We start from the raw sequence: 22932 nt of genomic DNA, 5'->3' as shown, positions 1-22932 counted from the left end.
TGACACCAAAAAGCACCGCTGCACCATACATAGGCCAGTCTTGACTGTGACTGCTTTCCTGTGCAACAGCTTTACATGGGTTGAACTGCAGGCTATTTTGTGACAACCACGCGTTTTAACTTTTTCATGATGGAGTTCTGTGGGGAGCTTATTTTTTTGTGGGATGAGTTGCATCATCATTGGTACTATTGGGGGTACATATGACTTTTTGATCACTTTTTATTGTGTTTTTTTTGGAAGCAGGATAAAGAAAAGGCAGCAACTCTGACATTGCTTTTCGGGTTCTGTTATTGCGGTGTACACCAGGCAGGAAAAATGAAATATTAGCATTCTTCCGCTGGTCAGTATGATTACATAGATGCTAATTGTATATCGTTTTTTTATATGTTTTACCAGTTTTACATGAAGACATGAAAAATTCAGGTTTTTATGTCGTTATTTTCTGAGAGACCGATTTTTTTTTTCTGACAAAACTACGGGACTTCAACTTTTCAGGGTCTGATCCCTTTTCTAATACAGTATAATACATGCTGTATTGTACTGCATTGAAACTATCAGTTTTACACTAACAGTAGCCTTTGAGACCCATCCTGTTGGCTGGGCCTCATTAGTCTCCATAGCAGGCAGGCCCTGAGGTCTTTGTAAGGCCTTGAGCTGCCTCATCAGCAATCAGCACCACGCAATATTATTATGGGGAGCCGATGGGTACAGCGATGGAGTTCCCTCCTTCTGTAAACCCCTTAGGGTACTTTCACACTCACGTCGCTGGATTCCGGCAGGCAGTTACGGCAATCTGTATGCAAACTGATACCATTTGTAGACGGATCCGTCTAACAAATGTATTGCAATACCGGATGTGAGTTGTCATCTGGAAAAACAGATCCGGTATTTATCTTTTTTACATTTTTAAAAGGTCTGCGCATGCACAGACAGCAAAACCGGATCAGTTTTTCCGGAACACTTAGGGTCGGATCCGGCATTAGTGCATTTCAATGTAAAATAATGCCGGATCCGGCATGTGTTCCGGAATTTGGACGGAGAAAATACAGCGGCATGCTGCGGTATTTTCGCAGTCCAAAAACGTACAGTTATATTACAAGAAAGTTTAGACTGGAATATTCTTATTCATAATCATAGTCATGGGTGCACATCCATAAGGCAAACATAATAAATAAAAAAATAATGGCTGCACACACATATAAGCAGTAAAGCTGAGAAATGGGGAGCATTCTAAATTCAAGTGGTACTATACCTACTATTGGAATCAATGGAAGCTCTTGGGCCCGACACAAGTTTGATCAAAATGTGCGCTAAGAGCTTCCATTGATTCCAATAGTAGGTATAGTACCACTTGAATTTAGAATGATCCCCATTTCTCAGCTTTACTGCTTATATGTGTGTGCAGCCATTAATTTTTTTTATTTATTATGTTTGCCTTATGGATGTGCACCCATGGCTATGATTATGAATAAGAATATGCCAGTCTAAACTTTCTTGTAATATTTATCTGAGAGTGGCGCCTCTTTTAGACTGAGCACACGCCCATCTGCCTGGAGCTTCTGAGCAAAGTACAAATGAAGCTGGTTCCTTCACTGCCCTGATAATGTGGACTTGGATAAGTCCAAGAGAGGCGGTATTTTAGCGATAGGGACCCGTCCGCGGAAGCCACCTTGACGCGTGGTTGATGGGACCGACACAAGTTTGATCAAAATGTGCGCTAAGAGCTTCTATTGATTCCAATAGTAGGTATAGTACCACTTGAATTTAGAATGATCCCCATTTCTCAGCTTTACTGCTTATATGTGTGTGCAGCCATTATTTATTTATTTTTTATCAAAAACGTACAGTGACTGAACTGAAGACATCCTGATGCATACTGAACGGATTGCTCTCCATTCAGAATGCATTAGGATAAAACTGATCAGTTTTTTTCCGGTATTGCGCCCCTAGGACGGAACTCTATGCCGGAAAAGAAAAACGCTAGTGTGAAAGTACCCTTAGATGTGGCAGTCAGCATTGACCATAGTATCTAAGGTGTTAATCTGCTGACATCATTGTTTTCAGAGATGCCAGTGGATACAGCAGGGGTCCAGCCTCTGTGTTTGACCAATCAGTGCACTGGCTGAGAAGTCACTTCCCGATGCCCTGTACATTGAAATTAAACAAATAAGATGTGCTTTAACTGCAGACTGTCAGCTTTAATTTGAGGGTATTTACATCCAAATCAGGTGAACGGTGTAGGAATTACAACATTTTGCAAATGTCGCTCTTACTTGTTAAGGGACCAAAAGTAATGGGACAGAATAATAATCATAAATCAAACTTTCACTTTTTAATACTTGGTTGCAAAGCCTTTGTAGTCAATTACAACCTGAAGTCTGGAACTCATAGACATCACCAGACGCTGGGTTTCATCCCTGGTGATGCTCTGCCAGGCGTCTACTGCAACTGTCTTCAGTTCCTGCTTGTTCTTGGGGTATTTTCCCTTCCGTTTTGTCTTCAGCAAGTGAAATGCATGCTCAATCGGATTCAGGTCAGGTGATTGACTTGGCCATTGCATAACATTCTACTTCTTTCCCTTAAACTCTTTGGTTGCTTTTGCAGTATGTTTTGGGTCATCTATCTGCACTGTGAAGCGCGGTCCAATGAGTTCTGAAGCATTTGGCTGAATATGAGCAGATAATATTGCCCGAAACACTTCAGAATTCATCCTGCTGCTTTTGTCAGCAGTCACATCATCAATAAATACAAGAGAACCAGTTCCATTGGCAGCCATACATGCCCACGCCATGACACTACCACCACCATGCTTCACTGATGAGGTGGTATGCTTAGGATCATGAGCAGTTCCTTTCCTTCTCCATACTCTTCTCTTCCCATCACTCTGGTACAAGTTGATCTTTGTCTCATCTGTCCATAGGATGTTGTTACAGAACTGTGAAGGCTTTTTTAGATATCATTTGGCAAACTCTAATCTGGCCTTCCGGTTTTTGAGGCTCACCAATGGTTTACATCTTGTAGTGAACCCTCTGTATTCACTCTGGTGAAGTCTTCTCTTGATTGTTGACTTTGACACACATACAGTGGGATGCGAAAGTTTGGGCAACCTTGTTAATAGTCATGATTTTCCTGTATAAATCGTTGGTTGTTATGATAAAAAATGTCAGTTAAATATATCATACAGGAGACACACACAGTGATATTTGAAAAGTGAAATTAAGTTGATTGGATTTACAGAAAGTGTGCTATAATTGTTTAAACAAAATTAGGCAGGTGCATAAATTTGGGCACCACAAAATAGAAATGAAATCAATATTTAGTAAATCCTCCTTTTGCAGAAATTACAGCCTCTAAACGCTTCCTGTAGGTTCCAATGAGAGTCTGGATTCTGGTTGAAGGTATTTTGGACCATTCCTCTTTACAAAACATCTATAGTTCATTCAGGTTTGATGGCTTCCGAGCATGGACAGCTCCCTATCAAGTCCCACCACAGATTTTAAATTATATTCAGGTCTGGGAAAAGAGATGGCCATTCCAGAACATTGTACTTGTTCCTCTGCAGAAATGCCTTAGTGGATTTTGAGCAGTGTTTAGGGTCGTTGTCTTGTTGAAAGATCCAGCCCCGGCGCAGCTTCAGCTTTGTCACTGATTCCTGGACATTAGTCTCCAGAATCTGCTGATATTGAGTGGAATCCATGCGTCCCTCAACTTTGACAAGATTCCCAGTCCCTGCACTGGCCACACAGCCCCACAGCATGATGGAACCATCACCATATTTTACTGTAGGTAGCAGGTGTTTTTCTTGGAATGCTGTGTTCTTTTTCCTCCATGCATAACGCCCCTTGTTATGGCCAAATAACTCAATTTTAGTTTCATCAGTCCACAGCACCTTATTCCAAAATGAAGCTGGCTTGTCCAAATGTGCTTTAGCCCACCTCAAGCGGCACTTTTTGTGCTGTGGGCGGAGAGAAGGCTTCCTCTGCCTCACTCTCGCATACAGCATCTCCTTGTGTAAAGTGCGCCGAATGGTTAAACGATGCACAGTGACTCCATCTGCAGCAAGATGATGTTGTAGGTCTTTGGTGCTGGTCTGTGGGTTGACTCTGACTGTTCTCACTATTTGTTGCTTCTGTCTATTTGAGATTTTTCTTGGTCTGCCACTTCGAGCCTTAACTTGAACTGAGCCTGTGGTCTTCCATTTCCTCAATATGTTGCTAACTGTGGAAACAGACAGCTGAAATCTCTGAGACAGCTTTCTGTATTCTTCCCCTAAACCATGATGGTGAACAATCTTTGTCTTCAGGTCATCTGAGAGTTGTTTTGAGACCCCCATGTTGCTACTCTTCAAAGAAAATTAAAAGGGGAGGGAAACTTACAATTGACCCCCTTAAATACTCTTTCTCATAATTGGATTCACCTGTGTATGTAGGTCAGGGGTCACTGAGCTTACCAAGCCAATTTGAGTTCCAATAATTAGTTCTAAAGGTTTTGGAATCTATAAAATGACAACAGTGCCCATATTTATGCACCTGCCTAATTTTGTTTAAACAATTATAACACACTTTCTGTAAATCCAATAAACTTCATTTCACTTCTCAAATATCACTGTGTGTGTCTCCTATATGATATATTTAACTGACATTTTTTATCGTAACAACCAACGATTTATACAGGAAAATCATGACGATTAACAAGGTTGCCCAAACTTTCGCATCCCACTGTACACCTACCTCCTGGAGAATGTTCTTGATCTGGCCAACTGTTGTGAAGGGTGTTTTCTTTACCAGGGAAAGAATTCTTCGGTCATCCACCACAGTTGTTTTCCATGGTCTTCCGGGTCTTTTGGTGTTGCTGAGCTCACCAGTGCGTTCCTTCTTTTTAAGAATGTTCCAAACAGTTGTTTTGGCCACAGCTAATGTTTTGCTATCTCTCTGATGGGTTTGTTTTGTTTTTTTAAGCCTAATGATGGCTTGCTTCACCGATAGTGACAGCTCTTTGGATCTCATCTTGAGAGTTGACAGCAACAGATTCCAAATGCAAATAGCACACTTGAAATGAACTCTGGACCTTTTATCTGCTCATTGTAATTGGGATAATGAGGGAATAACACACACCTGGCCATGGAACAGCTGAGAAGCCAATTGTCCCATTACTTTTTGTCCCTTAACAAGTGGGAGGCACATATGCAAACTGTTGTAATTCCTACACCATTCACCTGATTTGCATGTAAATACCCTCAAATTAAAGCTGACGGTCTGCAGTTAAAACACATCTTGCTAGTTTCATTTCAAATCCATTGTGGTGGTGTATAGAGCCAAAAATGTTAGAATTGTGTCCATGTCAAAATTTTTATGGACCTGACTGAATATTCCCCCCTTTTATAAGCCTAACACAACCGCTCTGTCCTCTAGTTCAAACATGTATTTCCCCAACTTAGCTCAGGATTGAGAGCCATCTTTCATAGCTGATCCTGGCTTTATGAATGAGGCTTCCTTGTCCTTTTCTTTCCACTTAACCCCTTAAGGACTCAGCCCTATTTCACCTTAAGGACTTGGCCATTTTTTTGCAAATCTGACCAGTGTCACTTTAAGTGCTGATAACTTTAAAACACTTGGACTTATCCAGGCCATTCTGAGATAGATTTTTCGTCACATATTGTACTTCATGACATTGGTAAAATGAAGTCAAAAAAATTATTTTTTTTGCATAAAAAAAATACCTAATTTACCAAAAATTTGGAAAAATTGCAAATTTTTAAGTTTCAGTTTCTCTTCTTCTGTAATACATAGTAATATCCCCAAAAATTGTGATGACTTTACATTCCCCATATGTCTACTTCATGTTGGAATTATTTTGGGAATGATATTTTATTTTTTGGGGAGGTTACAAGGCTTAGAAGTTTAGAAGCAAATCTTGAAATTTTTCTGAAATTTACAAAAACCCAATTTTTAGGGACCACTACAGGTCTGAAGTCACTTTGCGAGGCTTACATAATCGAAACCGCCCAAAAATGACCCCATTCTATAAACTACACCCCTCAAGGTATTCAAAACTGATTTTACAAACTTCGTTAACCCTTTAGGTGTTGCACAAGAGTTATTGGCAAATAGGGATGAAATTTGAGAATTTCATTTTTTTGCCTAATTTTCCATTTTAACCCATTTTTTCCACTAACAAAGCAAGGGTTAACAGCCAAACAAGACTGTATCATTATTGCCCTGACTCTGCCGTTTACAGAAACAGCCCATATGTGGCCGTAAACTACTGTACGGGCACACAGTAGGGTGTAGAGGGAAAGGTGCGCCGTATGGTTTTTGGAAGCCAGATTTTGCTGGACTGTTTTTTTGACATCATGTCCCATTTGAAGCCCCCCTGATGCACCCCTAGAGTAGAAACTCCATAAAAGTGACCCCATCTAAGAAACTACACCCCTAAAGGTATTCAAAACAGATTTTACAAACTTTGTTAACCCTTTAGTTGTTGCACAAGATTTAATGGAAAATAGATACAATTTCAAAATTTCACTTTTTTGGCAGATTTTCCATTTTAATATTTTTTCCCCAGTTACAAAGCAAGGGTTAACAGCCAAACAAAACTCATTATTTATGGCCCCGATTCTGGTAGTAAACTGCTGTACGGGCACACGGCAGGGCGCAGAAGGAAAGGAATGCCATACGGTTTTTGGAACGCAGATTTTGCTGGACTGTTTTTTTTTACACCATGTCCCATTTGAAGCCCCCCTGATGCACCCCTAGAGTAGAAACTCCAAAAAAGTGACCCCATTTTAGAAACTACGGGATAGGGTGGCAGTTTTGTTGGTACTAGTTTAGGGTACATATGATTTTTGGTTGCTCTATATTACACTTTTTTGTGCGGCAAGGTAACAAGAAATAGCTTTTTTGACACTTTTTTTTTGTTATTTACAACATTCATCTGACAGGTTAGATCATGTGGTAATTTTATAGAGCAGGTTGTCACGGACGCGGCGATACCTAATATGTATACAATTTTTTAAATTAAGTTTTACACAATGATTTCATTTTTAAAACAAAAAAAATTTTGTTTTAGTGTCTCCATAGTCTAAGAGCCATAGTTTTTTCAGTTTTTGGGCGATTATCTTAAGTAGGGTCTCATATTTTGCGGGATGAGATGACTATTTGATTGGCACTATTTTGGGGTGCATATGACTTTTTGATCGCTTGCTATTAACACTTTTTGTGACGTAAGATGACAAAAAATGGCTTTTACAGTTTTTATTTTAATTTTTTTTTACGGTAGTCACCTGAGGGGTTAGGTCATGTGATATTTTTATAGAGCCGGTCGATACAAACGCGGCGATACCTAATATGTATACTTTTTTTTTTATTATTTAAGTTTTACACAATGATTTCATTTTTGAAACAAAAAAAATCATGTTTTAGTGTTTCCATAGTCTAAGAGCCATAGTTTTTTCAGTTTTTGGGCGATTATCTTGGGTAGGGTATGATTTTTGCGGGATGAGATGACGGTTTGATTGGTACTATTTTGGCGTACATGCGACTTTTTTGATCACTTATTACCCTTTTTGGGAAGTAAGGTGGGCAAAATGTAAATTTCCTCATAGATTTTATTTTTATGGCGTTCACCGTGCGGGGAAAGTAACATGACCGTTTTATAGATCAGGTCGTTACGGACGCGGCGATACCAAACATGTGTAGGGAATTCTTTTTTTTTTTTTAATCAGTGATAAATGTGTTTTTTGATTTTTACTTTTTATTTTTACCCAGACCCACTTGGTTCTTGAAGATCCAGTGCGTCCGATGTCTGTATAATACAGTACACTATATAGTGTATTGTACTGTATTTTACTTACACTTTGTCTGAACAGATCTCTGCCTTTAGCACAGATCTGTTCAGCACCATGGACAGCAGGATGACCCCCCCCTGGCATTGTGACAGGATGCCGGCTGAATGATTTCGGTACGCCCTGAGTCCTTAAGGATTCGGGAAATAGGGCGTACCGGTACGCCCCAAGTCCTTAAGGGGTTAAGCTATGGTTTTTGACCACTGTAGTTATGTGTATTAGAAAACTAATCTAATCTGTTTGGTCACTAAGACCAAAAGTGATGTAATTTCATTGACAGACGCAGACGGAGGACATTATTTAAGTGAAAGGGGGACATAACACAGGGAAATGACTAATCATTTTACATGGCATTTGTTGCATAAGTGAAATGTGTTTTGTCACTGAATGTAGGCTTTAAAACACAAATTAAAAAATATGGGTCCAAAATTATAGTACTTACCATCCAAATGATGCCGTGATATATATTTGAGCCCTTCATCTAGCAGAATAACAGGCAATGATATCTTCATAACTACCACCCACTGACTCCAATTCAGAGGAGTTACTTGAAAAATTAGCTGCAGATATAAAGTGGCCACAAAACTTCAAATTAAATAGCCAAAATAAATAGTGGTACTGCACATAAACAGTATGTAATGCTTAACCACCTCAGCTCCCCTAGCTTAAACACCCTTAATGACCAGGCCACTTTTTACACTTCTGCACTACTTTCACCATTTATTGCCCGGTCATGCAATTTACCACCCAAATGAATTTTACCTCCTTTTCTTCTCACTAATAGAGCTTTCATTTGGTGGTATTTCATTGCTGCTGACATTTTTACTTTTTTTGTTATTAATCGAAATTTAACGATTTTTTTGCAAAAAAATGACATTTTTCACTTTCAGTTGTAAAATTTTGCAAAAAAAACGACATCCATATATAAATTTTTCTCTAAATTTATTGTTCTACATGTCTTTGATTAAAAAAAATGGTTTGGGTAAAAAAAAATGGTTTGGGTAAAAGTTATAGCGTTTACAAACTATGGTACAAAAATGTGAATTTCCGCTTTTTGAAGCAGCTCTGACTTTCTGAGCACCTGTCATGTTTCCTGAGGTTCTACAATGGCCAGACAGTACAAACACCCCACAAACGACCCCATTTCGGAAAGTAGACACCCTAAGGTATTCGCTGATGGGCATAGTGAGTTCATAGAACTTTTTATTTTTTGTCACAAGTTAGCGGAAAATGATGATTTTTTTTTTTTTTTTCTTACAAAGTCTCATATTCCACAAACTTGTGACAAAAAATAAAAACTTCCATGAACTTACTATGCCCATCACGAAATACCTTGGGGTGTCTTCTTTCCAAAATGGGGTCACTTGTGGGGTAGTTATACTGCCCTGGCATTCTAGGGGCCCTAATGTGTGGTAAGTAGTTTGAAATCAAAATGTGTAAAAAATGACCTGTGAAATCCTAAAGGTGCTTTTTGGAATGTGGGCCCCTTTGCCCACCTAGGCTGCAAAAAAAGTGTCACACATGTGGTATTGCCGTACTCAGGAGAAGTTGGGCAATGTGTTTTGGGGTGTCATTTTACATATACCCATGCTGGGTGAGATAAATATCTCGGCAAAAGACAACTTTTCCCATTTTTTTATACAAAGTTGGCATTTGACCGAGATATTTCTCTCACCCAGCATGGGTATATGTAAAATGACACCCAAAAAAACATTCCTCAACTTCTCCTGAGTACGTCGATACCAGATGTGTGACACATTTTTGCAGCCTAGATGCGCAAAGGGGGCCACATTCCTTTTAGGGCATTTTTAGACATTTGGATCCCAGACTTCTTCTTACGCTTTAGGGCCCCTAAAATGCCAGGGCAGTATAAATACCCCACATGTGACCCCATTTTGGAAAGAAGACACCCCAAGGTATTCAATGAGGGGCATGGCGAGTTCATAGAATTTTATTTTTTTTGCCACAAGTTAGCGGAAATTGATTTTTTTTTTGTTTTTTCTCACAAAGTCTCCCTTTCCGCTAACTTGGGACAAAAATTTCAATCTTTCATGGACTCAATATGCCCCTCAGCGAATACCTTGGGGTGTCTACTTTCCGAAATGGGGTCACATGTGGGGTATTTATACTGCCCTGGCATTTTAGGGGCCCTAAAGCATGAGAAGAAGTCTGGAATATAAATGTCTAAAAAATTTTACGCATTTGGATTCCGTGAGGGGTATGGTGAGTTCATGTGAGATTTTATTTTTTGACACAAGTTAGTGGAATATGAGACTTTGCAAGAAAAAAAACAAAAAAAAAAAAAACAATTTCCGCTAACTTGGGCCAAAAAAATGTCTGAATGGAGCCTTACAGGGGGGTGATCAATGACAGGGGGGTGATCAGGGAGTGTATATGGGGTTATCACCCCCCTGTCATTGATCACCTCCCTGTAAGGCTCCATTCAGACGTCCGTATGTGTTTTGCGGATCCGCGGTGTCCGTGTTTTGCGGATCCACAAAACACATACGGACGTCTGAATGGAGCCTTACAGGGGGGTGATCACCCCATATAGACTCCCTGATCACCCCCCTTTCATTGATCACCCCCCTGTAAGGCTCCATTCAGATGTCCGTTTGTGTTTTGCGGATCCGATCCATGTATCAGTGGATCCGTAAAAAACATACGGACGTCTGAATGGAGCCTTACAGGGGGGTGATCAATGACAGGGGGGTGATCAGGGAGTTTATATGGGGTGATCAGGGGTTAATAAGTGACAGGGGGGGTGTAGTGTAGTGGTGTTTGGTGCTACTTATTACTGAGCTGCCTGTGTCCTCAGGTGGTCGATCCAAGCAAAAAGGACCACCAGAGGACCAGGTAGCAGGTATATTAGACGCTGTTATCAAAACAGCGTCTAATATACCTGTTAGGGGTTAAAAAAAAAAAAAACGCTTCTCCAGCCTGCCAGCGAACGATCGCCGCTGGCAAGCTGGAGATCCACTCGCTTACCTTCCGATCCTGTGAACGCGCACGCCTATGTGCGTGCGTTCACAGGAAATCTCGCGTCTCGCGAGATGATGCACAGATGCGTCCAGGAGGAATGAATCGACCGCCTCCAGGACGCATCCGTGCGTTAGGCGGTCGGGAGGTGGTTAAAGGGGTTGTCTCACTTTAGCAAATGGCATTTATCATGCAGACGTCACCCGTGATGTTAAGGAGGCTGGTCACTGTTGCAGCCTGCTATTGGCTGCAACCCCCCTTGACGGATGTTTTGAGCAACGTGACGGGGAGATTCAGCAGCGGCCGTGCAGGGATATGGAGTGAGGCGGGTGCCAGGGAGCAGGACAAGTATAATCTATAGCCCAGGCACTGTGGGGGGCATTTTTTAATCGGATAACCCCTTAAATACAAGGCAGGTATTGTCCATATTGTCTCCTTTGCTGGCTTGATTCAAAGTGTCAGTCTCTCTGGTGGCTGAGACCACGGGAGTGCACATAGTCCCCTACTTTTTCCTATAGTGTGCAAGCATGGACACCTCTGCTGGATTGCAGGGTGGTTGTAACCATGGAAACGAGCAGTGTATAATGTGATGGAAAAGTTAAACAAGCCAGCAAAAGAGACAATATAGACAATCACAAAACATAAGTGCCTTGTATTAACTTTCTCTATAGTATAAATGTCAATTGCTGAAGTGACACAACCCCTTTAACTGCATGAGTAACAAGGATTTTAGCATGAATTCTGAATTTCCAATAAGCTTCTGTACTTACTGGCATCGGCTTCACGTACAGTATAAGGAAGTGTAGAGCCATAGACATTACAATGGCACCCAGGAGCCAGAAGTTGAGCCACGGTGGCATCCTTAATAATGACTGATTTTCAGACAAGCTGTAAATAAAAAAGGGCAAATATTAAGATGTAAAATGTGCCTGTTAGGGCCAGTTCCCAAGGAGTTTCTGCCTCAAAATCAGCCTCCCCTTCATTGCAATGGGAAGCAGCACACATGTAGAAAAGAAACGTGGAAAAAAGAAGCAGCATGTCATATCTTGGGGCAGAATCAGCTCTGAATTTCCCATTGAAATGAAGAGAAGCATAAAAAAACAGCTCCATGTAAGTCCATGCGTTTTTGTGCATTTTCCGTGTGTTTTTGCTGCAGATTCGCGAAAAAAACTCAAACTGAAAATGCAGCTTTCTATTGAAGTGAACACCCATTGGTTAAAAAAAGCCGCTTCAAAAAACCACATGAATAAAAGCACTTTTTTTTTATCACGCTGAAAAAAAAAAACTATGCAGATTCTATGCTGATTTTTTTTTTAAGCATGTATTTCAAAATCAGTCGTGTGAACTGGTCGTTACTGTGTACTTTCTATATTCACACTTTTTATAACACCTGGAAATGCACAATTAGATCAATAAAGCAGAAGTAACATCGGATTAGTTTCAGTATGTTGAACTAGCCTATTTATCAACTTTATTCAAATAATAAAACGCAAGGTGATGCGAGCCTGGTATACTTTACCATAAGATAAGTGAGCTTCAGTTTATATAGTAATGCAGATTTAAAGGAAAAATTCACACTAACTATATTGCTTTGCCTTTCTCAGTGATCCATAGAAAATGGGTCGAAGGGGTTGTCAGCTTTTTTGTATTGCTGACCTATCCTCAAGATAGGTCATCAATATCAGATTGGCGGGGTCCGACTCCTGGCACCCCTGCTGATCAGCTGTTTGAAGAGACTTGGTGTTACATTGATTTAGTTGTGGAACCTGTGATAAAGGCATTTCGCCAAAGTATCACAGAAGCTGTTTTTCAACAGGACAACGCCATGTTGCTCATGCTACTGTGAGCAGGCTGTGTGGCTTAAATGTGATACCATGGCCTGCAGCATCTCTGGACTTGTTGAGCACATCTGGGACGTTATTGGTTGGCAACTGCAAAGGAAGCGGTCAGTGGTGGATCTTGATAATCCGTGTGCCCAATTGCATTCAGCATAGCAGAGCATTCATTCCTCAGTCAACCATTAATAATCTCCTTGATACTGTAGCATGCCAAGCTGTGTAAGTGCATGAATTTCTGCTCGCAGCACTTATACTTGATACTGAATTAATTTAGATGTTTTGAATATTATTTTCCATTTTTCTTATCCTTTCCATATCATTAAAGGGGTTGTGCAGGCCATATATATTCATGACCTTTTGTCAGGACAGGTTATCAATATCAGATCGGCGGGGATCGATTGAAGAGGCGACATTCCATACGAGCACTATGGACTAAAATCTATATTCCGATATAATTTGAACTATGTGCAATAATGATATATATCGCAATATATTATTTTCTTCTGTATGTATACAAATTACAAAACTTTACAAGAAATTTTTAAGATGTGTATTGTGTAACAGATCTTTTTCCAAACAATGTAAAGATAAAGTGTTAGTAAAACACAACATTTTAAAAATAAAGTGCAAAATGTAAATCAGCCATAAGCCCCATGCCATTGCCATCATCATCCATGTCCCCAGCCAGCGCCATCAGCCCCATGCCATAGCCATCCTGCAACCCAGCCGTTGGCTTGCAATACCTCTTTAACATGTCTAACAGGTTAACAGGTCCCAGGTGACGGACCCCCACCAATCAGACACTGATGACCCATCATCAGTATAAAAGTCTTGGAAAACCCCTTTAACAATCAACTAATGTTACTTGTATGCACACTTGCAAATCCTGCCTTTTATTCAACAACGTACCAAATCTTTATGTCTATTTTCATGATTTTCTGATATATAGTAACAAAGGATTATTACTTTGAAGCATATGCTGCCACAATACAATTTTTTAGTATGAGTTATTAAATTTTATATTGCACTACGCGATGGTTACTCAGGCTAAGTTCACTCTAGCACAGTATATTATTGTGGATAAAAGTCTTATGCAGAATCTGCAGTAGAAGTCCAAGGCTGACGCCCTCATTTCTGCTGTGGCGTTGAAGTTTAAACTGACCGGCCTTCGCATGTGGATGAGCTCCATTCAATGGGACTTATCCGCATGTAGTAACCCACTGCGATTTCCATGTGGAACCTGCATCAATATGCAACATGTCACTAGAATACAATATTTCATAGCTTTCTCTACATGATGACTGATTGGCCTGTCTTGTGACCTCCTGTCCACAGCTAAGCAACACTGAATGTGATCAATGCACTTACTTAAAGGGGTTTTAAAGTCCTTTTATACTGAGGACAGGCCATCAATATAAAAATGAGTGGGTGACCCCCTTAAGCCCCTATCATTTGATTTATTTTACGGTAAGTAAATTTCCTGACGTGCAAGAACACTTAAAAAGTACATGAAAGAAGACATACATGAAGTCAAACATTTTTTATTCAGCCTACCTGTTAAGGGCATTACACATCTCGATAGTTACAAGCACTGAAAGAGCCATAGTTGTGGGATAACGGGACTCAAACACTTCACAGTCTATCCCCTCAAATAAATCATGGTCAGGAGTACATTTCATAAAATGTCTCTGTATAGAAAGCGAAATAATTAAGAAAAAGATTGGTATTATTCTCAGAATAAGTTTAAAGCATTGCTGAAACATGAAAATGCCGAACTTGGTATATATTAGTATGATATGTGAGTACAGCTATGAAGTCACATACGTGAGAGATTTATATATACTGTATATATGTCAGTAACATTAAAATGAGCTTTGTTTCAATATTGGCATATAATACATTTTTATAAGGTCTTGTTAAAAAATATCCAACTGACCACCCTGTAGGGCAACACACAGGCGTAGATATTCATACTACCATTAGCATTTAGCAATTCCTTCATTATACTGTGCAGGCACTGCGGAATTGCAAATATAATATTAAATGTGCCTGTCTGGAATCTCTCCTCAATAGCATATAACTGATTTGGAGGGAAAATTGTTTATAAGTGCATGACGTGATACTCTTTACAAAAATCTGCACTACTGTACCAAATCTTTGGGCTGCATTCTGTCAATCCTTATGTTCTGCATGATCAAGAACTTCTCATACAGAGAAGAAGGCATGAACAATAACTTAATTTGCACAGACAGAACACACTGAAAAGGCCTAGGAGTCTGTGTATGCTGATATGTCTAATGGTTCCTATATGTGTACATTAATAATATTACATAATAAACTCACCAACTGATAGAATGTAACCTGTGGTCCATCTTCATCATATAAGAACCACCATGTTGCAGCACCTACAGTGGCAAAGCCTACATAGACTACAAAAGAAAGGAGAAATACAGGACTTCAGAAGACTATCTGGACGAGTAGGCTTTTGAACCTTGAGAGTATACAGTAGGTGCATTTACGTATGAGAACCCTTATGACAGAGGTCACCTATGTTGATCTACCCTAGGGAAATATTTTAGTCTAAAGCCATCATTACTGGGCAGCCACAGCATCTATAATGTAAAAAAATTTTTTTTTTTTTTTTAATATGCATCCAAAAAAAAATGAAAATTGTAAGACAAATGCAACAGCAGTTACTAGCTTACTTAATAACGGTTACAGCAGAACATCATTTATTACCTCTCTTTCTTTTGTGTACTATGATAATGGTGTGTTCACAGTGCATGTGCAGTGTAGGTCAGTAATAAGTCAACAAAATTCTGGGCCAGATTTATCATAGCCTAGCGGAGTACACCGGGCAACGATAACGGATGTGGAGCCAGATGCTGCGCCTGGTTTATGACAAGGCATACGAGGCACAGCATCCAGTAGTCCATGCGCCTGAATATAGAAGATGATAAATGTGATGGGGTAACCAGCCTCGCCCTTGCCACGCCCCCTGATTGGGAAAGTGGAAAGGCCAGAGGATTAATGGCTGTCCATCATAAAATGACATACAAAGACATATTGGCCTGACAAATGCAAACATAGGGAGTCATTTATTAACCTGAAATATTCCTAGATTAGGTGTATTTCAGGCGCAGATTGCGCCACAACGGTTAGTGCGACTTTTCCCCGCTCACGCCAGGTCTAAAAAAGTGGGCAGGGAAGGGGGCGGGCAGGAAGGCCTGTCTTATTCATTATTTTCTATGTCTGTTTTAGGCGTATGGTCTAATTGTAAGAGCAAGGAAGCTGGCTTACATTTAGAACTGGCGCTGGATACGCCGAAGTTATGTAGAGGCCAGCACATCTTCATAACTTCGGCGATCCACCACCTGCGCAGGGGCTTTATTAAGACTGGTGTCTAAGACGCAAGTTTTAATAAATGACCCCTATAGTGTAAACACACCTTAATTTATAGTGTAGATGCACCACTACATGCTGGAATCCTGGTAGATCAATTTATAGTAAATGAGATCCATCAGGGGCCGGCAGTGTCTGGCATATGCCGAATACAACAATTCTGGTATTCTGTTCCTATGCCGGAACAGAATACCTGTCAGATGAATTCGCTCCACAGAGCCACTGCAAAATTCCTTTGACAGCAGCATAGCTTCTGTAGGAAGAAAGAATGCAGAGCATCGCAGGCCTGGAGAAGAAGGGGAAGGGAGCCAGCGTCGGGGAAAGAAGGCAAGTAAGCTTCTCTTTATAAGTCTGGTAAAGTGTGTGGGGGGAGGTTGCCAAATTCCCCACCCATTCTTGCACAACCCCTTTAAAAATTCTACAAACACTCCCTGTCCCCTTTTCAGGATTACCTGAGTTTGACCTGAAGTCTGTGTACGTCTCTTGTCTGCCTGTCCCTTCACCTACCCTGAATTTTATTCCATTCTAGTTTTTGTTCCCTCATCCAGTGTTTATATGTCAATTAACCAAAGCAAGGGCTTTTTCTTTGAATTGTTATCTTCCTTCTTCTTCCTTTCTTTTAGGTTTGCATTAGTTATTTCAAGCAATCAGCTTATTCTCTAACCAAAGTGGCCTTCCAACTTTTATCCTGTCTCTAACCTTTACCTTTTTTTTTTCACTCCTGGAACTCTTGCCACAATCCTGTCTGGTCAACTATCAATCACTCAGTAAACTCTACATATGTTTTCTGTGCTTTGGGTTTTAACACAAACTTAAGGACGTTTCCAACATGGGTAACGGTGTAAACTCTTTTAGACAACTACCCCAAATTGTACTGAAATATGGTCTTGAAGATGACCTGTATGCATGGTATACAATGGACCTGAAATTAGTCACACAAAATCTGGTCTAGATAAAAATGTGGTCTTTTTTGTCTTTAGGCGGTTTATATGGTAACTATTTTACCTAAAGTGTAACACAATGAAAAACATAATACAAATAAAGAGCATCTTTATACCTGTATCGTATTTTAACATATGTGCCTCCAAACATGCACATAAATATTTTCTATTAGTCAATAAAATAAGATATCAGCATTCATTACAATTAGCAGTATGGCCATATGCTATGGATTTTCCATAGCGGAATATCTGTAGCATATCTGCCAATATTTCTCAGCAGCAAAATCTGCACAAAATGCAGATTTTGCTGCAGAAATCATTACGAAAATGCTGCAGGTTGTGGCAAAATGTTTTTTGAGAAAATACCTCCGATGGCCAAGTATCTGAAAAATAACCAGCCGCTGATAAGTGGCTCTCGAGGATTACGAGGCTGCTTGTCCATGATGTCAAGGTCAGGTGGATTAAATCCTAGAGCAGTTGCAGGTAAACCATCAGTGACCAAATTAACCCAGAGGAGCTGAACAGGGATGAGGGCTTCAGGTAGGCCAAGGATAGCAGTAAGAAAGATACTAAAAAAATAAATAATAATAGAGCTTTTTTTCATGAAATTTGTATTTTTTACATATTATTAAACCATTTCAGACTGAAATGTTTATAGAAATGTCTTAACATATACCTATAAGAATACTACCAGAGCTGGCATAAGGAAACCAAATTAATCAAACCAGCTCTCCCTAGCCCCATCAACATATTCAAAGCAGTCCATGTATATGGCTCCAATACATTGCCTAATTTCATCCCCTGCCACTAACTGATAGTCTCTCAAATGTAAAAGTTAAAGGGAGTCTGTCACGTCTTTTTCACCAATATATTAAGAGCACTGTACCACAGAAGATTGCAGACACATTCCAAGCATACCTGTGTGCACTTTGTGTCTGTAGTCCATGTCCAGGAAAAGCACTTGTATTCTTCTGGAAAACAGCTCCTCAGTGCCCAGCTCTGCTGCTGCAAGTGCCCAAAGCAAACCAGGCTGACGAGGGGAGGGCTGCTTTAGCTGCTCATATCTTAGGGTTGGTACCAGCTAGAAACAGGATACAGCATTATATCCACTATATCAGAAGATATAGCCGTTAGAGATCCAGTCAGGACTGAAAGCTGTTTTTACTTCCACTTTCAGCTGGGCACTTGGGAGCCGTTTTTCAGCAGAATTAAAGTGCCTTTCCTGGACATGGAATAAAGACACATAGTACACACAGGAATGCTTGGAAAGAGTTTGCAATCTTCTATGGGGCAGTGGTGTTAGTTATATTGGTGAAAATGAGGTGACAGACTCCCTTAAAGGCCTCAAGCACACGACCGTTTTTTTTTTTTGCGGTCCGCAAAACGGATTTCCGTTGTTCTGTGACCGTTTTTTCTTCCGTGGGTCTTCCTTGATTTTTGGAGGATCCACGGACATGAAAAGTGAAAAATAAAAATAAGTCAAGTTTGCATTGAAAATGATAGGAAAAACGGACACGGATCACGGACGCGGATGACTATCTTGTGTGCATCTGTGATTTTTCACGGACCCATTGAGTTGAATGGGTCCGTGAACCATTGTCCGTGAAAAAAATAGGACAGGTCATATTTTTTTCACGGACTGGAAAAACGGATCACGGACGCGGAAGCCAAACGGTGCATTTTCCGATTTTTCCACGGACCCATTGAAAGTCAATGGGTCCGCGAAAAAAACCGGAAAATGGAACAACGGCCGCGGATGCACACAACGGTCGTGTGCATGAGGCCTAACTCTGGTGATAAAAGTATTCTTAACAAAAAGTTCTATAAATGCAATTCCATAATATATACGTAAAATTTTTATTTTTTTATGGTAAATCTTCCCTTTCAGAGATTGTTGTCCCTGGGTACCTATGGCTTGCCCATTTTGGGGTTTTGGGTTTCCAATCTTGAAGTACAAATATGGATTGGATATGGGATAATTAGACCTGAGTAGGTGTCTAAGTAAATGTGCTGCATTATGCTGCTAGCGTCCAAGAATAAATTTACAGTAAAATGCAATAGTATTTAGCAAATTTTGCTTCAAACTGGAATAAGCTGTGAGGAAAAACATGCATTATATGGTGGCCAGATGAGGCATAAATATGGTGCATATTAACTGATCACCCGATGAAAGAACGAATGCTCATTCATCAGGTGATCTTGTCTTTCAGCTGGTATGAAAAATCATAATTTCTGGGCAGCAGATTGCCCGGTAAAGGGAATTCTCCCTAAAAACAATGGTACTGTATGGGGACAAGCGACTGCAGTAGTGATCACTTGTCCTCCTCATACAGTGGGGATGATTGCTGCATATAATTGCAGCTTTATCTCCGCTGAGGATCAGGCAATTATTGGGAATGTTTGGTTCGTTCACAATAACTGCCTGAAACATCAGTCAGTGTAAAAAGACCATTAGTGTGTAATATAAAGATAATGGTAGAAACAGCGAACAACATTGAAGAATACACTTCTGTCTTATGTATATAGGCACCCAGAAAGTACCAGCAATGCCTTACCAGACTACTTCACCAACGTTCGAAGAGATAAGATAGCGAATGAACTGCTTCATGTTATTATAAATTGCTCGGCCTTCTTCAACGGCAGATACTATAGTAGAGAAGTTGTCATCAGATAGTACCATCTCAGCAGCTGATTTTGCCACTGCAGTGCCAGAACCCATAGCAATTCCTATCTCAGCCTTCTTAAGAGCTGGAGCATCATTTACTCCATCACCAGTCTAAGAAGACAAGGAAAAAAAATATATCAATGAGAACACTTAATATGTTTAGTCTATTCTAATATTCAACTTTTTACTACATGACAGATATCTTACCATAGCAGTGATTTCATTTAATGACTGCAAATATTCTACAATTTTAGACTTGTGCGTTGGTTCCACTCGAGCAAAGCACCGAGCAATACGGCAAGCATTCCGCTGCTCCTCTAATGGGAGGTCATCAAATTCCCTGCCAGTATAAGCCTTGTCTGTTATGTCCTCAGAGTCAGAGAAAATTCCAATCTTCCGGCAGATAGCCACTGCTGTGCCTTTATTGTCACCAGTTATCATTATTACTTTAATTCCAGCTTTTTTGCACATCTCAATTGAGGTAGTTACTTCTTTACGAGGAGGATCAAGCATGCCAACACACCCAACAAATGTCAAGTTTGTCTAATGAAAGACACAACAGTACAATTAGTACAATTTCATCATTAGCTTTAATTAGCGTAAAAAATATTCAAAAACACTCACCTCATAATTTATGAATTTGTTAGAATCCTCTAATAGCATGTCTTCCAATTTTGGTGGCACATCCCGCGTAGCTAGAGCAAGACAACGCAGTGTGTCCATACCAGAACCCCAGTCTCGGATCTTTGACATGATCCTCTCTCTAGCAGATGGAGTCAAAGGAAGCTTCGCAGAACCCACACGTACATAATTACATCGCTCTATTACACTTTCAGGAGCACCCTAAAAATGAACAAACATTTTTATGATTTAAGATATTTTCTGGCTTCACAAAAAATAATTGACTCCTGACTTATGCTAAAGGAAATCTTGTAAAAACTGCACTTAAATATGTCCGCATGAACTGTACAAATAAAAAGTATTACTAATAGGATTATATGGAAAACATATGTATATATAGATAACTGGTTAAACTAGAAGAGTCAGTTCTACACTAGATGGTAGTATAGCACCATTCTTCATGCAGACTGAAGTCAAGATAACATTGTTTCTTAGCTGTACATAAACATAGGGCAGCCCTTGTTATAGTAGAGGAAGCTTCTTGTGCGTTAATAATTTACCTGTGTCAATTTTTGTGAGGCAGCCCTGTTTCGCACACACCAAAACCTGTAGCATTTGATAAAAGTCAGTTTTATGTGAGAAAAATGTTGTATAGACCTGAAATTTGCGGTAACTTATTTTGTTTACTGCTTATACATGTTTAATAAAGTTAAAGCTCACCTAGTATGAAACAGAAGATTATAGGAGCTGCTTAAATCTGCCCCAACATGCCCTATGCCCCTATGGGTAAATTTACACTGGTTTAGTTGTTTGACAGGATCCATGATGGATATAAAGGACCAGTTATGATCAATCTTGATCCAGATTTTCCGCTAAGTAAAAGACGCTGTTCAAGTGAAATTGTGCAGGTGTGATAATAAATACCCAACTAATACAGACAATGAGGATAAGCAGAACTATAATTGTAGAAAGCTATTAGATCAGTGTAGAGATGACACACTGATGTAAATCCAGCTGTTGATTAACCCAACATATGATGTAGAAGTGCAGTGCTTTATTTTATTGTAAAGTTTTTGGATTAATGTACCCTCTATACTGTATGTTCCTTGTAAGAGCAGATCATGAATGTATGTTTATTCTGTGTTTTTCTTTTAATACGTTTTCCGTGTGAACTCTGTTCTGTGGATGTGGACCCATCGACTTGAATGGGTCCACGATCTGCAAGATACGGCAAAAGATAGCATATGTACTATCTTTTGCAGAGCGGACACACGGATCAGAAGCCCACGCAAACACTTGGAAGCTCTTCAGTGTGCTTTTGGGTCTGTGCTTCTGGACCACAAAAGATAAGATGTATCCTGTCTTTAGCCGTATCTTGCGGATGGCGGATCCATTCAAGTCAGTGGGTTCGCACCACAATACAGGATTCACATTGCTGGTGCCTGTGCAGTGCGGACCGCTACTTGCGGTCTGCAATACAGGAACGGCAACCATATGGTTGTGTGAATGAGCCCTTAATTTAACATGTTTGGTTTTACCCTAATTTTACTATGATTTTAACTTTTAAAAAACAGAATACCTCTGTTTTCCACTGCAGTATTGTCTGCCATGGCCTAATAGATACTTAGAAAAGCTAGACATGGAGTTTTTAACTCCAAGATCATGTCATTGGGTTGACAAAGGGAGCCCCTCACCTTTGTTTTGATCAACAGTGGTCACTATTAATAGCGGCATCTAAGGGGTTAAACGGTTGAGATCCGAGTTTTCTCCCATCTTGGCCATTGCCATAGGAGATCAGTTATAGTTGACCTCCTTCAGGTGATAGCGTGGGCACAACTTTTATGTTTGTGCCTATTTGTGACATGTCACCAAGGGGGCTAATGAATGGGATAGGAGGTATGTCCTATATCAGTAGTGGAGAACCTACGGCACTCAGAGCCCTCTCTGTGGGCACCTGCACCCTGGAAAAAGTCTATGGTGTACCAAGACTTTTCCTGCCATTCATCAGCACAGGCAGCGCACTGAATGTATGCAGGCTATTAGAGCTAAATGATAAACTACATGGAACATATACTATATTGGACTGTAGTATTCAGGTTAACTGTGTGGGCACTCTGCGATAAATAAGTGAGTTTTGGGTTGCATTTTGGGCACTTGGTCTCTAAAAGGTTCACCATCACTGCCCTATATTGATAGGTGATCTTATTAACATGCAAAAATATACGCAAGGTCAATACAAAGAACTGGTCCCAATTTGTCCTAAATTTACCAGATTTTAGAGTCGGGTATACAGTCTAATCCAAAGCTTATTTGGTACAAACATATAAATTAAGGTGGCTTTACACTGCCCAATTGTCCGGCTGATTATCAGGGACGAATGTTCATACAAACGCTCGTTTCCGATAATCTGCCCAGCTAAAGATGCTGCCAATCATCCAATGAAAGAGCGAAGTGCTCTTTTATCAGGTGAAACAAAACCTGCTACAAAGAACCTGGGGACACTTATTATGTATGGGAGGAAAGGTGATTCAGACATCTGTACAGGAAAGGGTTCTTTACCGTTGGAGTAACCAAACTATGGAATGCCCTACCCAAAGAGGTAGATACAATGACATAAACAGGCTAGCTAGCTTCTTATCTAAT

The 22932-nt window shown here is 40.1% G+C and overlaps 1 protein-coding gene across 1 annotated transcript in view; it reads right to left on the bottom strand.

Annotated features, from left to right (window-relative positions):
* The window catches only part of ATP2A3 (ATPase sarcoplasmic/endoplasmic reticulum Ca2+ transporting 3), a 202597-nt gene that overhangs the window by 29155 nt on the left and 150510 nt on the right, over window positions 1–22932 (bottom strand). The window contains exons 13-20 of the mRNA XM_040424852.1: window positions 20293–20511; window positions 19876–20211; window positions 19559–19779; window positions 17370–17572; window positions 15004–15089; window positions 14215–14348; window positions 11593–11710; window positions 8286–8403 (exon numbers count right to left, since the gene is read on the bottom strand). Of these exons, the coding sequence (XP_040280786.1) occupies window positions 8286–8403; window positions 11593–11710; window positions 14215–14348; window positions 15004–15089; window positions 17370–17572; window positions 19559–19779; window positions 19876–20211; window positions 20293–20511 (1435 nt within the window). The remainder of the gene's footprint in view (window positions 1–8285; window positions 8404–11592; window positions 11711–14214; window positions 14349–15003; window positions 15090–17369; window positions 17573–19558; window positions 19780–19875; window positions 20212–20292; window positions 20512–22932) is intronic.

Source organism: Bufo bufo, chromosome 3 (assembly GCF_905171765.1).
Source record: "Bufo bufo chromosome 3, aBufBuf1.1, whole genome shotgun sequence".
Lineage (NCBI taxonomy): Eukaryota > Metazoa > Chordata > Amphibia > Anura > Bufonidae > Bufo > Bufo bufo.
The sequence above is the reverse complement of the archived record's forward strand: the minus strand, read 5'-3'. Positions and strand labels throughout refer to the sequence as shown.